This window comes from Quercus suber, unplaced genomic scaffold (assembly GCF_002906115.3).
Source record: "Quercus suber isolate HL8 unplaced genomic scaffold, Cork oak 2.0 scaffold_429, whole genome shotgun sequence".
Classification (NCBI taxonomy): Eukaryota; Viridiplantae; Streptophyta; class Magnoliopsida; order Fagales; family Fagaceae; genus Quercus; species Quercus suber.
Genome location: NW_027069880.1, coordinates 248,522 through 262,161, shown reverse-complemented (window position 1 = coordinate 262,161; position 13,640 = coordinate 248,522). Strand labels below are relative to the sequence as shown.

Here is a 13,640-nt window from a genome sequence, read left to right as displayed (position 1 = left end):
AGATTCATTGCTTTAAGAAATAGAAATTCAACAGGAAAGACAATAGAAAAAGAGCCCTCTAGCTACTAAGCTGCCAGCGCAGGAACAGCAAACCAAGAGGGACCTTCCCTACCTAAAAAGCTTGTACACACCAGCCAGCTAAAATTAAAAACTACCCTGTTGAACTCCCATTTCAAACAGCTTTTTCTGCCCTAGAGTCCTAGACGAGGGTAAATAAATCACTATACTCACTAGTTTAATAATACATAAAGTCACTGCTTCAAGACCCAATTGCTAGTTTAATAGAAAATAAAAAAAAATTGCTAGTTTAATAAGTTTACATTTCTAGACAATGATACTGACAGGACAGCAAACTCTCGTTCTTGCCAATGCAGAGGTAAGGTCTAGGAAAGATGTGAAAAAGAGACAAAGACAAATGTTAAGTTTACGTGTGAGTTTGGATAGCTGAAAACAAATTTCAGCTGCATTTGGCATTCCGGTTGGGGTCTTACGGTATTTATGGATCATTAAATTTAGTAAAATATATATATTTATGTATTTTTAGATCTTACAGTATTATTTATATTTTTTAAAAATATTTTGTTATAATATTTTTAATAATAAATTTTTTATTTTTAATAAATAAGTAGTATTTAAATTAGGGGTGACAAATAGGCGTGTTGAGTCATAAATAGCACCTAACCCATTTATAATCCAATACGCCTATTTGCCACCTCTAGTTTAATGGAATTCGATGATGTGATGAAAAAATAAAGCAAAATAAAAAAGTCATGGTGAGAAACTTGAGTGAGAAGTGGAGAAAAGTCAGATGAGAAGCACTGGTAAGTTTAACTGTTGAAGAAGACACGTAAAGAAAAAAATGCAAAAGAAAGAGGAAGACAACATAAAATGACAAAGATCAGATGAAATTTAAAACTGAGTCTAAGAAGAGTGAAAATCGAGGAGTACGTGCTTAACTTGTGTGGATGAGAAAATAGAAGAGAAAAAAAAGAAAAAAACGGAAAAGAGAGTGAACCAGCTGGTGACTTGCGGTGTGTGGATGAGAAAATAGAAGAGAAAAAAAAAAGAAAAAGAAAAGGGAGTGAACTAGCTGGTAACTTGAGAGTAATATAAAATATTGAAAACATAATAGGTTCGGCAGAGTGCAAGCCAACTTTCATTTTGTACGTTTTTTTTTTTTTTTTTTTTGTGCATTAAAAGAATTAATTAGTATACTTTAATAAAATAATAGTAGTTTAAGTAAATGATCATATTAGTTCTAAGATAACAAGTTTTATAAATGTATTTGTAGGGGTATTTTTTGCTTCAAAGGAAACTCATGTATACTCCTTTAGGCAAATTTTTGCTCTTGTCTCACAGTGGAAGGATTTCCTTCCTCTTAGCACCTTATAAGGCATGAACCAATAACATTAGAGTATTTTCTTCCTCTTAGCACCTTATAAGGCATGAACCAATAACATTAGAGTACGGTCAATGGTACTCTAATGCCATTGGTTCATGCCTTATAAGGTGCTAAGAGGAAGGAAATCCTTCTAATGTGGGACAAGAGCAAAAATTTGCCTAAAGGAGTACACATGAGTTTCCTTTGAAGCAAAAAATGCCTCCACAGTATTAAAAATATAAATTTTTACAATTTTTTTTAAGTAATAAGGTATGAAATTATATATATATATATATATATACACATATATATTTGCAGTAGTTTCGAAATAGTACACTGAAATGAGCCAGTATCAAATCGGTACAAAAACATTCCATTCCAATAGACAATTCGAAACGGTATTCATAACATTGGTTTTATATATTTTTGTAAGAAACAATGTGTAATGAATTACACATTGTTACTGTAAAGTGGTCAGTTCTGTGAAAGCCATTGTTACTGTGAAACCTATGGTTGGTGGATTACTTTCAAACCTTGGGATAGATCGAGAGCTAGATGATATAAAAGATTTGCTTGGTGAAACACTCGTCTTGGAGCTTGGAGCTTGTTAGTTAAATCCTTGGTAAATTAGACTATTTTAGTTAATTTTTCTATTTTTTATTAATTTAATATTTTTATATATATTTAAAATAATTATTAAATTAATTATGGCGTCATCGCGGTTCGACTCCGGTTCAACCTCGGTTCGACCTCAAGAACCTTGAACCTCTCCTTTTTACGGTTCAATGAACGGTCCGGGTTTCAAAACCTTGGTTAGGTGTGTAATAACCCATTTAACCATTTATGACCCGTTTATATATAAATTAATTATCCATTATCCGCCTAACTCATTTAATTAGTAACCCTCCCATTTAACCCAAATAAATAAATAACTTGTTAAAAACGTTAAAAACAAAAATTAAAAAGTTCAAAAAATCACTTTTCTGTTCTTTCCTTTCATTTTCCCTTTACAAAATTCATTTCTCAGCAACCAATTTTTTTTTTCTCGACAACTAAACAGAGTCTCAAGTAATATTATCGTAACGCTCCAGACGAAAGTCATAAAATTCCTTTCATTTCCTCTTTCCCTTTTATTCCCTTTGTTTTACTCAGCAACCAAACAAGCAATCAGAGAAAGAAAAAGAAAAAGTTAAAGTTGTCAACTTCAAAAAACAAAACAAAAAAAGGTTCAAAAATCACTTTTTCCTTTCTCTTTCCTTTCATTTTCTTTGCACTATTCAATGGAGCAACGGAGGTGGTGCTAGACCACTTAGCAGGCGACACCGTGTGCTCCAAGTGTGGCCTCGTTCTCGCGGCTTACTCCATTGATGAGGCCTTAGAGTGGCGCACCTTCGCCAATGAGTCTGGTGACAACGACCCTGTTCGCATCGGTGGGCCCTCCAACCCTTTACTTTTCGACGGCGGCCTCTCCACCATGATATCTTCAAGACCCAATAATGTGAACAATGGGAGTGACTTCTTGGGTTTTGGTTTGGGCCGGTGGCAAAGCCGTGGGTCTAACCCGGATCGCTCACTTCTTCAGGCTTCTAAAGCCATTGCCTCCATGTCTGATAGGTTCGTTTCGTTTAGGTTGCGCTTTTTCTGTTATTCTTTGTTTGGTTACTGAGAAAATCTAAGGTAAAGTGGTTGGGAAAGTATTTGGTTACTGAGAAAATTTGAGGAATAGTGAGACTGAGAGTGTGACTGAGGTCATACTATTTATTTAAGTTTTAGATTTTAGAAAGTTTATTGGGTATCAGTGGGTTTGTTTAATTTTAAATTTTAGATGGGTTTAGTGGGTATTAGTGGATTTATCTATTTAGGCCCATCTAATTAAATAACCAAATGGATCTTTATCCATTTAACCTAAATATTTAAATGGGTTGAGTTAAGACTTATCCAAATAAGATGGGTAATGGGCAGGTTTATAGATATAGATAAAAATTGCCACCCCTAATCCAAACATATCTACTTATACATACTCTAAAAAGAAAAATCATCCTTTCTTCTTTTTAAAATTTGAACAATTATAAACTATCTTTTGTGTTTCTTCTACCATTGATAAAGAAAATTCCATGAACCTAGCTAGCTTGCTAGACTTTACAAAGAGACTTTACTCACTTGAGCATACACATTTGGATTTGTACCATTTTATTTTACAATACACTTAATATTTTAGTTTTTATTTTAACATCCAACACATTAAAATAATATAATTACATAATAAAATAATATAAAGAAAGAGGAAAGAGAAGAAAAGTCATTCAATAAAGAAAGTTAATAAACATTGAACCAAATTCTACAGATAATATTTATTTTTTAATTAAAAAAATCTTGAAACATTGAATCAAATGATATAAAAAATTAACATTTAATTTTTTTTCTTGTATCACTTGAGAATATTTCAATTTCCTTTGTAAAAAATACGTAGCTTGGCAAAAATTTATACCTATTCATGTAAGGTTTTATTTCATTAAACTAGAATTTGTATACAAGAGGTGGCCAAAGTGTATCACATTTATAAAAAGAAAATACTTAAAAAAAAAAAAAAGTGCACCAAGGTCTAACATAACCTTTTTCAAGAACTGATGAAGTAATAAGATGTAAATTAATGATAGACAACTTACAAAGATAATAAAAATGAAGGCAATTATTATCCATCAATCATAACTAATACCATTTTAGTTAGTTGAGAATTCAATAAGTTTGGTGTTTGTTTTTAGACTCCTTTAAAACACAATTGGATTAACTTAGTTAACAAGCCAAGTTATTACTTAGTCCAAATTAAACAAATCTAGGTTAACACAATCATATAATCATATAAAAGTAAAGTGCGGAATATAAAGAACACAAAGATATGATGACCCAAGAAAACCAAACTGGTAAAAAACCTGGGGAGGATTTAACCTAGTTATCCTCAAGGTAAAACTGAATTCATTATGAAAGAATCGAAGTTTTACAATAGCAACTTAGACCACTAAAATCTTATTGCTACCTCATGTAGAAAACTTACTGACACGACCACGTGCAAGCTCTGAGATCACGGACTCTTTCTTTCTTAGATTCTCCAGCAAGTACAAGCACTCCTACTTGTGTATCTTTAAACTTTTTAGTGCAGTAACTGAATGATCATCAAGCTCTAAATGAAATCTCTTTCTTCATAATCCTAAGCATGTGTGAAGGCAAACACCTCTCAGATCTCACAAGAGATTCACACACACTACAAGCAGAGTAACCTAAAAAACGTGGCTAGGGTTTCCTTTTTATACCTAAGACAAAACGTAAAAAACTACACGTCATATGAGCTTAGAGCTGAGTTGAAAATTTTGCAGAAAAAACATACTGCCCGACTTTCGATCGGTCGAGTCTAATTCTCGATCGATTGAGCTAGGTCGAATTGCACAATGAATTCTGCAGCAGCTCAATTCTAACTTTACATAAAACACATACTTTGAGCAAGTTTAAAACAAGACTAAAAACTTGTTTTGATCATGGTTTGTCAACAATACAAATTAGAGTTCTAATACATTAGTTCTTAAGTACTTAGAACCTAGCATTTGGGAATGATGTTGAGTTGAGTACCTAGCTTCTTAGCGGAGCCATTAATCTCCTCTAGACATCAACCTTAGCTTCGGAGCCTTTCTACGATTGCACCAACAAGTACCATAGAAAATTTCACATTCTCTTGCAAATTACAATTCAACTCATCTGAGTCCATTCAATTCAAAAATGGAGAGAATGTGAAAATTTTAGTATATCATAGACTTTCTTTTGTTAATCATAATTTGATAACAAAAGTGAGGAATGAAAAATTTCGCACCAGTTGAATCCACAAGTTAGTAATAATAAGTAAAAAGATGTTAATAATAAATTTTTGAATAAAATTAAGTAAAAATTTATCAACTTAATAATTGAAAAAAAAAATTAAAGTTGATGGTTGTTACTTGTTTCTTGTTACCCAGAAATATTGTATATATTGTGAAATTTTTGTGTGTCTATGAGTTATTTCTTTTTAAATTTTTTCTTAAGATGTGGATAGCATATAATGGAATTTCTTATATATAGTAGGAAAAGTCTAGAAACCATCCTTCTTGTCTCGTGTCTTTGACTCTTTGTGGAGCATTCAAGAGAATGAGTGATGGGGTGAAAAGAAAGAATGTTTCTTTAAAAATAGTGGGAATTGGATGCTCATTTATTCAAAGATAATATAGAAAATGACTCCGGATTAAAGAAAGTCATCAACTAAACCTACACGGTATTTGAGACTTGTCATCTAGTGATGCACCTGAATTTCCTGGGAAATTTCTCTGCTGATGAGTAGAAAAGTAGAACCATGCGATGCTTTATGCTTATATATGTAGGAAAAGTCCAAGCACCATCCTTCTTGTCTCGTGTCTTTGACTCTTTGTGGAGGATTCAAGAGAATGAGTGATGGGGTGCAAAGAAAGAATGTTTCTTTAAAAATAGAGGGAATTGGATGCTCATTTATTCAAAGATAATATAGAAAATGACTCCGGATTTAGTGGCGGCTGTAGGAATTTATTTTAGGGTGGTCACTAAGAAACTTAAATTATATAAAATTTACTAAAGAAATAATTTGAATATATCAACAAAGAAAAAAAAAAAAAAAAACACACACACACACACACACGCACACACGCTCAAATACATGAAGTATTACAATATCTTTCTTTTTACAAAGAGGAAAAAGAAAAGAAAAAAAAAACAGACAGATAAGATGAGAGTAATAAAGTGAGAGAAAGTCTGAAATGATAATATAGAGAGAGAGAGAGAGAGAGAGAGAGAGAGAGAGAGAGAGAGAGAGAGAGATGGTATTCAAAGAAAACATAACATCCGGCACCTCCAATGGGAAATTACGACCATAGTATTTCTCTTGGTACCATTTTTGAAGGAAAAATGAAATTATAAATTATTTTTAAGTAATGGGTTGAACAAGTTCCAAATTTGAATGATTGGGGATTTTTATTTTTTGTTTTTGAATATTTTTTTTTGTTGAATAATTTGTTCACTAGTTATTGTTTGATCTAGTCTTATTTTTGTTTGGGTTATTTTTGTTGTTATTTGGGCTAATTTTTATTGTTATTATTTAAATTTTTTTGTTTAAGGGGTTAAGGATTATGTTTGGGGAGTTCAATGGGGACTAGAATTATTTTTGGAGAGATGCTATGTATACAATATTGTCACAACAAATCTTATATAACAAGTTATTATTAGTGGGTAAAAAAGTGATGTTAGTATTGAGTTCAAATTATAAACAGTAACAACTTACCGAATAGAATTTGCTGTGAGATTATTGTAAATAAGTTGTGGATATAGCATTACTCTTATTTTTGTTGAACCTAAATTATTGTGATTTTCAAGCTAGGGTGTTCAACATTTTTTTTAGGGTAATCACAATAGATTAGTTTAATAATATATTTTTTTTCAAGTATATATATATATATATACATTTTTTGCAAATCAGGGTGGTCCTGACATCAACGTGGAGCCACCAGTGTGGACCGGATTAAAGAAAGTAGGGGTGTGCATGAGTCGAGTTGAGTCAGGTTTTTTGACCCAACCCACCATGGTGGGTAAAAAAAATTCAACCCAACCCAACCCATCACATAAGTCCAATCCAACCCAACCCAACCCACATGGGTCGGGTCGGGTCGGATTGAACCCATGGATTTAACAAATTATTATTATTATTATTATTATTATTAAATTTATTAAATATATTATTATTAGTATATTATATATATATATATATATATATAATATTATATATAAGCACTTATAGTATAAAATATTATTATTAGTATATATTAAATTTACAGCAGATTAAAAAAATATTAAATATTAAATATATTTTAAATATATATATTAAATATAGATAAGTCGGGTCGGATTAGATCGGGTTGAATTTGATGGGTTGGTGAGTTTTCTGCACACCCCAGAAGAAAGTCATCAACTAAACCTTTGAGACTTGTCGTCTAGTGATGCAACTGAATTTCCTGGGAAATTTCTCTGCTGATGAGTAGAAAAGCAGAACCATACGCTGCTTTATGCTTACATATGTACTGCTCAGATTGCTCAACTTTCCTAAGCAAATTGATTATCCAAAAAAAAAAAAACTTTCCTACGCAAATTAATCTAAAGCCAGAGACAGAGGATGACACAAACTCAGTTGTAAGTAAAATTAAAAAACCAATAAATCATTTCTTTTTCTTTCCCTTAGTTGTTTGTCTTTGTTTTTCTTCACTCTTTCGCTCTTCCTTTCAAGTTTGTTTCTTGACCAAGAAATTCAATACTAGAGATTGATGCATCGCCATTTCTTAGCCATTTTTTTTCCTGTGATTAATTATTCTTGATGGCAGGTTTAGCAGTGGGTTAGAGTTGGCAAATTTCGTGGTGAGCCTTGATGTCTTGCACGATGCATGGACTGCAATTTGGAACCTATACACAGAAATCAGTCAAAAAGAAGAACCATCTTCCTCAGTGAAATTCAAAATTTATGAGCCACTAAACTGTACAATCATAGCCTTTTTCACTTGGCCTGCTAATAGCAAAGACTGTGTTCAGGGAAATAAAGGAGGAGATTTTGTTACATCATCAGCTCTTAAGGGGTATTTTCCTGATCTCTTCAATTTCCTGTGCACCAAAGACAACCCAGAGTTCTCCATTAACAAACCTGCATTGGAGCTTTTCACCTCCATTTTTGATGAGCTCCCGAAATCTGTGGTACCTCCATTCTCTGAAAATTCCTCCTTTATTTTTTTTTTTTTTTGGTCATAGAACTTGTAAACTTGGCAAAAGTTAAGCAGCCAAGAAACTCAAGACTAGTTCAACTATAGGTCATAACAAATTGCCTGAACAACATATCATTGCCTAAAAATTTTCTGTAAGTTTAAAAATGTTTGGTCACAACAGATCAAAAAAAAAAAATGTTTGGTCACAAGTAGCTTTGAATAGGGATCAGAAGAGAAGAGACCAACGTGTGGTTGGTAGTCCTCATTTGTCCCAGTACTATTTTTTTGGGAAAGGTTTTGCTTGGTATTAGTATGAACTACCTACCTCATAATGGGTCATGAGGCAGTAAAAAGAAACTAACATGTTTATGGGTCTATTTGATCATATTCAGTGCATATGACCCTTGAACATATGTTGGTTTTTTTTTTACTGCTAAATAACCCATTATGTAACAATTGGTCCATATTAGTATGCAACAAAACCTTTCCTAAAACATCTTAGAAAATTGAAATGATGTCTAAATTGACCATTCTATTTCAATTCTATTAACTAGTAATCAATTAACAGGAATGGTTATTTGCTGTCCATATATTATTTTGAGATTAACTTTATTTTTTTTATAGTAACGTGGTCACACACCTGTGATCATTTTAAAATTACAATGAATGGTTATGCGCTTTTCATGTATTATTTTAAAAAATCAATATCAATTTTCCTTATCTATTCTTTCTCAAAAAAAAAAAAAAAATCATTATCTATGCCAAGATATCACGAGATATAATGATGCAATATTTTAAACTATTCCCCTCATTAAGTTGTCTGTCCACTACCTAATTTTATAGTATGTTCCAAAACAGTAATTTTTGACCTTTTGTTTTTTTATGATTTCAAGACAATCCAAAAAAAAAAAAAAAAGAGAGAAAAGAAAAAAAAAATTGTTTTATGTTTATAAATATGATTTTTTAATTATTATTAAATCATGATATTTGTGCTCAGGTGCTTTTAAATTGCAAGTTTTGTTCATTTTGATTGAAATGATCTTTTAGTCTTTGAATTTTTTGTTTTTCGGCTAAGTAGTATTACTTTGATTTTTCGTTGTCTAATACGTTTCATTCATGTATATCTCTCTCTCTCTCTCTCTCTCCTCCTCTTTTCCTTGTCGCGGTGTCATCGATTGATGATGACTAATTACTATATATTCTTGACTCTGTCACTCTGTATACTCATGGCTTTTGACATAGTAGATCAACTCATCTCTTCCTTTCATGCTGGTGGTGTTAATTGTTAATTAAGATGACTAGTTATTATTATTACTAGTATATAACCTCGTGCTACCGCACGGAACTGATTAATTGTAATGATGCTATTGGTCAAATTTTTTTTTTTTTTGGGTTTATCACACGGATGATAGAATTAAATCAAACAATGAAAAATATATATTGCATTTTATTATTTAAGTAATGCTATTGGTCTTTTTTTTTTCTTTTTGGTTTATCATACATATGATAGCATTAGATAAAACAATGAATAAAAAAAAGATAATATTGCATTTTATTATTTAAGTGATGCTACAGTGAAGAAAAAAGAGAATATTGCATTTTATTATTTAAAATATATAAAGGGACATTAAAAAAAAAAAAAAAACTAATCATTGAGCTTGGAATCTTCTTGAAGGAGCCAATGAAGCGCTAATGTATGAGAGTGTGAAGCAAGGAAGAGTGGGATTGAACATTGTGTTTGAACCCGGCCTTACTTTGAGAAATCCATAAGGAGGAGGAGAGGGTAATGTGTGGATCTAGTTGGTAGAGGTTGAGAGAGGAAGAGACATGGGATGACGATATGGAATTAGGAGGAGATGATGTTTTACTTTTATAGTCTTTCTCGTTGGACTCCTTGGTTCTAATTGTGGAATTAGAAGAGCTCCAGACTCTATTGAGATCATCCATAAAAGTGTGCAGGTGAAATGTTCTTGTTTAGGCCAATGAATATTATCATTGTGGTTTTCTTGGCTTCCGTGTTAAATTTTAATGTATCATTTATTTGGGCACAAAAATTAGAAAATTTAGATAAGATACATGGCACAAAATTGGAGTCCAATTTATAATCTCTATAAAAGTGTGCAGGTAAGATGTTCTTACTTAGGTTAATGAGCATTATCATTGTGGTTTTCTTGGCTTCTGAGTTAAATGTTAATGCATCATTTATTTGAGAACAAAAATTAGAAAATTTAGATAAGATACATGACACAAAATTGAAGTTAAATTTATAATCTAATTAGATTTTTTTTTAGTTTTGGTTAGGACAAGTGGCGCAAAATTGATAATCCAATTGAAATCTAATTGAATTTTCTCTCTGCTTCACCTATTATTATATATATAGATATATAGATTTGCAATCATATTACTTATTATTATTAATTGATTATATTCTTTGACTTTACATACTCATCATGACTTTTGAGATTATAATTTATTTTATATTTAAATTTATTCTAATTGCAAGATGCTCATTGTCTCTTTTTATATTTGTATTATTATGTCTTTAATCTAATAGATTCTATCATTTTATTTTGATTGTGTAAGTTTTATTGATATGTTGGAAAAAATTTATTTGACTTTACAGTTTTACATATCCAAATTAGTTCAGTTGAAGAATTTGTTGGACTAGCTAGGTAAAATGGAACAAATCAAATAAAGTAAAAAAGACATACCTCTAAATAATTTAAAATAGAACATAAGCTTATTTTCACATGTTGGCCAGATTATAAGTTTTCGTGCAATATTCATGGTTCAAAAGTTTACTACAAGTTTTTACCATTCCAAGCCCACTCCTCTCTTGCTATCGGAAGATTAATTTCAAAAGTTGTGTTTCTTATTCGTATGAAGAAACTAATGTTGATTTAATTTATGCAAACTTAATTGGTAGTAATATTAGTTTTAGATAATGTATCATTGAGCTGAAGTTATATATGTTGAATTTATTGGGAAGTTGTATTTCATTATTTTCTTATAGGAACTTTTCTTTTTTTGGGTTTTGACATAATTGTATATTTATATTTCTTTTCTTTTTTTTGAGAAAAGTATATTTATATTTCTTGTTACACTGGTTAGTGACTAATATTCATAATTACCATGGCACAATAATATTTAAGAATGTGTACAATATGTTATATAAGTTTTATTATTATTTTTATTGAACTTTGAGAATGTGACATGAACAGTTTTTTTTTCTTTTTTATTTTTTATTAGAGCCCAAAAAACAACTAAAACTATGACTTAACTCACAATTTTCATGTTAGAAATCGTGATTTCAACTCACAGTTTTAGTTGTTTTTTGCTGTGCATAAAACGGGGTAAAAACAGTTTTTGTGTAACAAATATTTCCCTATATATTAACATGGTACGATTCATATCATAATGCAGATGGCCAATTCCAAACCATTAATTATCACTGGAAACTCTCTGGGAGGATCTGTTGCCTCTCTCTTCACCTTATCACTGCTAAAAAAAATCAATTTTAAAAACACCGAACGCCCACTTTGCATCACTTTTGGTTCACCCCTTATCGGTGATGAAGACCTACAAGAAGCCATATCTAAATATGCAGCATGGAACTCTTGCTTTTTGCATGTAGTTTCTGACCAAGATCCGGTTCCCAGAGTCTTATTTAATGGTTACCAGCCTTTTGGCACATTTCTCATGTTTTCAAAGATGGGTTGTTCTTGTTTTGAGGATCCTCGAACCATTTTGGAGTTGTTGAAGGCAACCTATTCAGGGAGTCCTGGAAATCAAGATCCTAATCCAGTTTTTGACGTCTATGGAACATTTGTGAAGGATATCAACCGAAAGGTAATTTGCAAGGATACTACAAAGTTGCCTGAAAGGACTACACAACCATTACGGGCATGCATTATTACACAAATAGTAGCAACTGGACTGAAGCAACCAGAGGTAACTCAGTTACAATTCTTTTTGGATAGTATATAATTAAATTGCTTATTTGAGCTATATCATTGTATGGTACTTCTATGTTACACCTAGCTAGACAATACACTAAACATAATAGTGTAATGAATGAAATGCTCACCGATTAACAACTAATTCCAAAGCCTATAATGTTTCTTACATGGATAAAAACTACTACAATTTGAAGTCTGCCTTTGTCCTTGTGATCTTGTAATACTCCACTTCTTGCCTAACTCATTTTTACAATTTATTGCAGCAACAACGACAGAATGTTGACGTCAACATTATCATTAAAGAGACAGAAAAACGGGAAAAATTGAAGCCAAAAAGGGAGGCTTTTGATCCCACCAAGGGGTTGAATGACATTAAAGTGAATATGGCCTTCCTAGAACAGTATAAGAAGTTATCTATAGATAACGGAATGGGATACTATGACAGATATAAGATTGAAAGCTGTAATGGAATGACTACAATTGATATGGATCTGGAAAGGTATAAAAAATCCCTCACAATTTACTGGAAAGATATGGTTGATCAAGCAGAGAAAAGGCCCCAAACAGTAGGTGCCTTCCTTCGTACCCGCTCGCTCTTTGGGGGAACAAATTACCGAAGGATGATTGAACCACTGGATATAGCTAATTACTACAACAAGGGCTTAAGCGACTACATAAATAATGGAAGGTCAGAACATTACGAAAAATTGGAGCAATGGCTGAAAGAAATGAAAGAAACTGAGAAACCTTCAAGTTCAAGTGGTCCAAATGATTTGAAGAAACAGAATGTGAAGTCAAGTCTGACGGAGGATTCTTGCTTTTGGGCACATGTTGAGGAGGCTCTCATTTTATGCGAATTGCTGACTGGCAGAGAATCAAGTGCTATGAACAAAGAATCATCAAAGAAGAAACGAAAAGCAAGTGCTATGGACGAAGAATCATCAAAGAAAAAACTAGTTGAGTTTGAAAACTATGTATACGGTTTGATGAAAAATTATGCAGTATCGTCTGAGATTTTCTTACCTAAGAGCAGCTTCATGAAATGGTGGGGAGAGTATAGAGAAATTATGGGAACTTCTTGTAGTTCACCTCTCGCTAACTTAATTAAGAATGTTGAGAATCACAAGGAGTATTCTAAGGGCACCCTAGTGATTCCTGAGATGTAAAATTATATATTTCAAACTTGTTTGGCATTCAAAATTTATTCCCCAGTAAATTGTAAATTGAGGACATCATCTTTTCAATCATTATTATTACTAGTCATGGATCTGCACAAAGCTTGAGAATATGCGAATTACTTTGTAATGGAATATATGTGTAACCTATTTTCTAGGAACTTCAAGATCATATAGTAGGGTTAGCCATAACAAAGGATTTCTACTCATAAGAATATTATTTAAAATATTAATTTTAAAAAAGCTATTTTTATCTTGCCCTTTACAAAAGCAACCAAGTGCAAAAGGAGGGTTTATTTATTTATTTATTTATTTTCAAACTAAAATAAATGAC

The 13,640-nt window shown here is 31.7% G+C and overlaps 1 protein-coding gene across 1 annotated transcript; it reads left to right on the top strand.

Annotated features, from left to right (window-relative positions):
- The first annotated feature begins 7,365 nt into the window (after positions 1–7,365).
- On the top strand, positions 7,366–13,406 carry LOC111993626 (senescence-associated carboxylesterase 101). Its single transcript, XM_024025460.2, has 4 exons — positions 7,366–7,612; positions 7,801–8,164; positions 11,596–12,123; positions 12,395–13,406. The coding sequence occupies exons 1-4, from the start codon at positions 7,596–7,598 to the stop codon at positions 13,295–13,297; spliced, it is 1,812 nt and encodes a 603-aa protein (XP_023881228.1). The 5' UTR covers positions 7,366–7,595; the 3' UTR covers positions 13,298–13,406.
- Positions 13,407–13,640: the final 234 nt, after the last annotated feature.

What these genes read in the sequence shown, in the direction of transcription:
- LOC111993626 (XM_024025460.2), top strand. An exon ending in ATGAGCTCCCGAAATCTGTG is followed by an intron (nt 8,165 to 11,595) that starts GTACCTCCATTC and finishes ATCATAATGCAG; the next exon opens with ATGGCCAATTCCAAACCATT. An exon ending in CTGGACTGAAGCAACCAGAG is followed by an intron (nt 12,124 to 12,394) that starts GTAACTCAGTTA and finishes AATTTATTGCAG; the next exon opens with CAACAACGACAGAATGTTGA.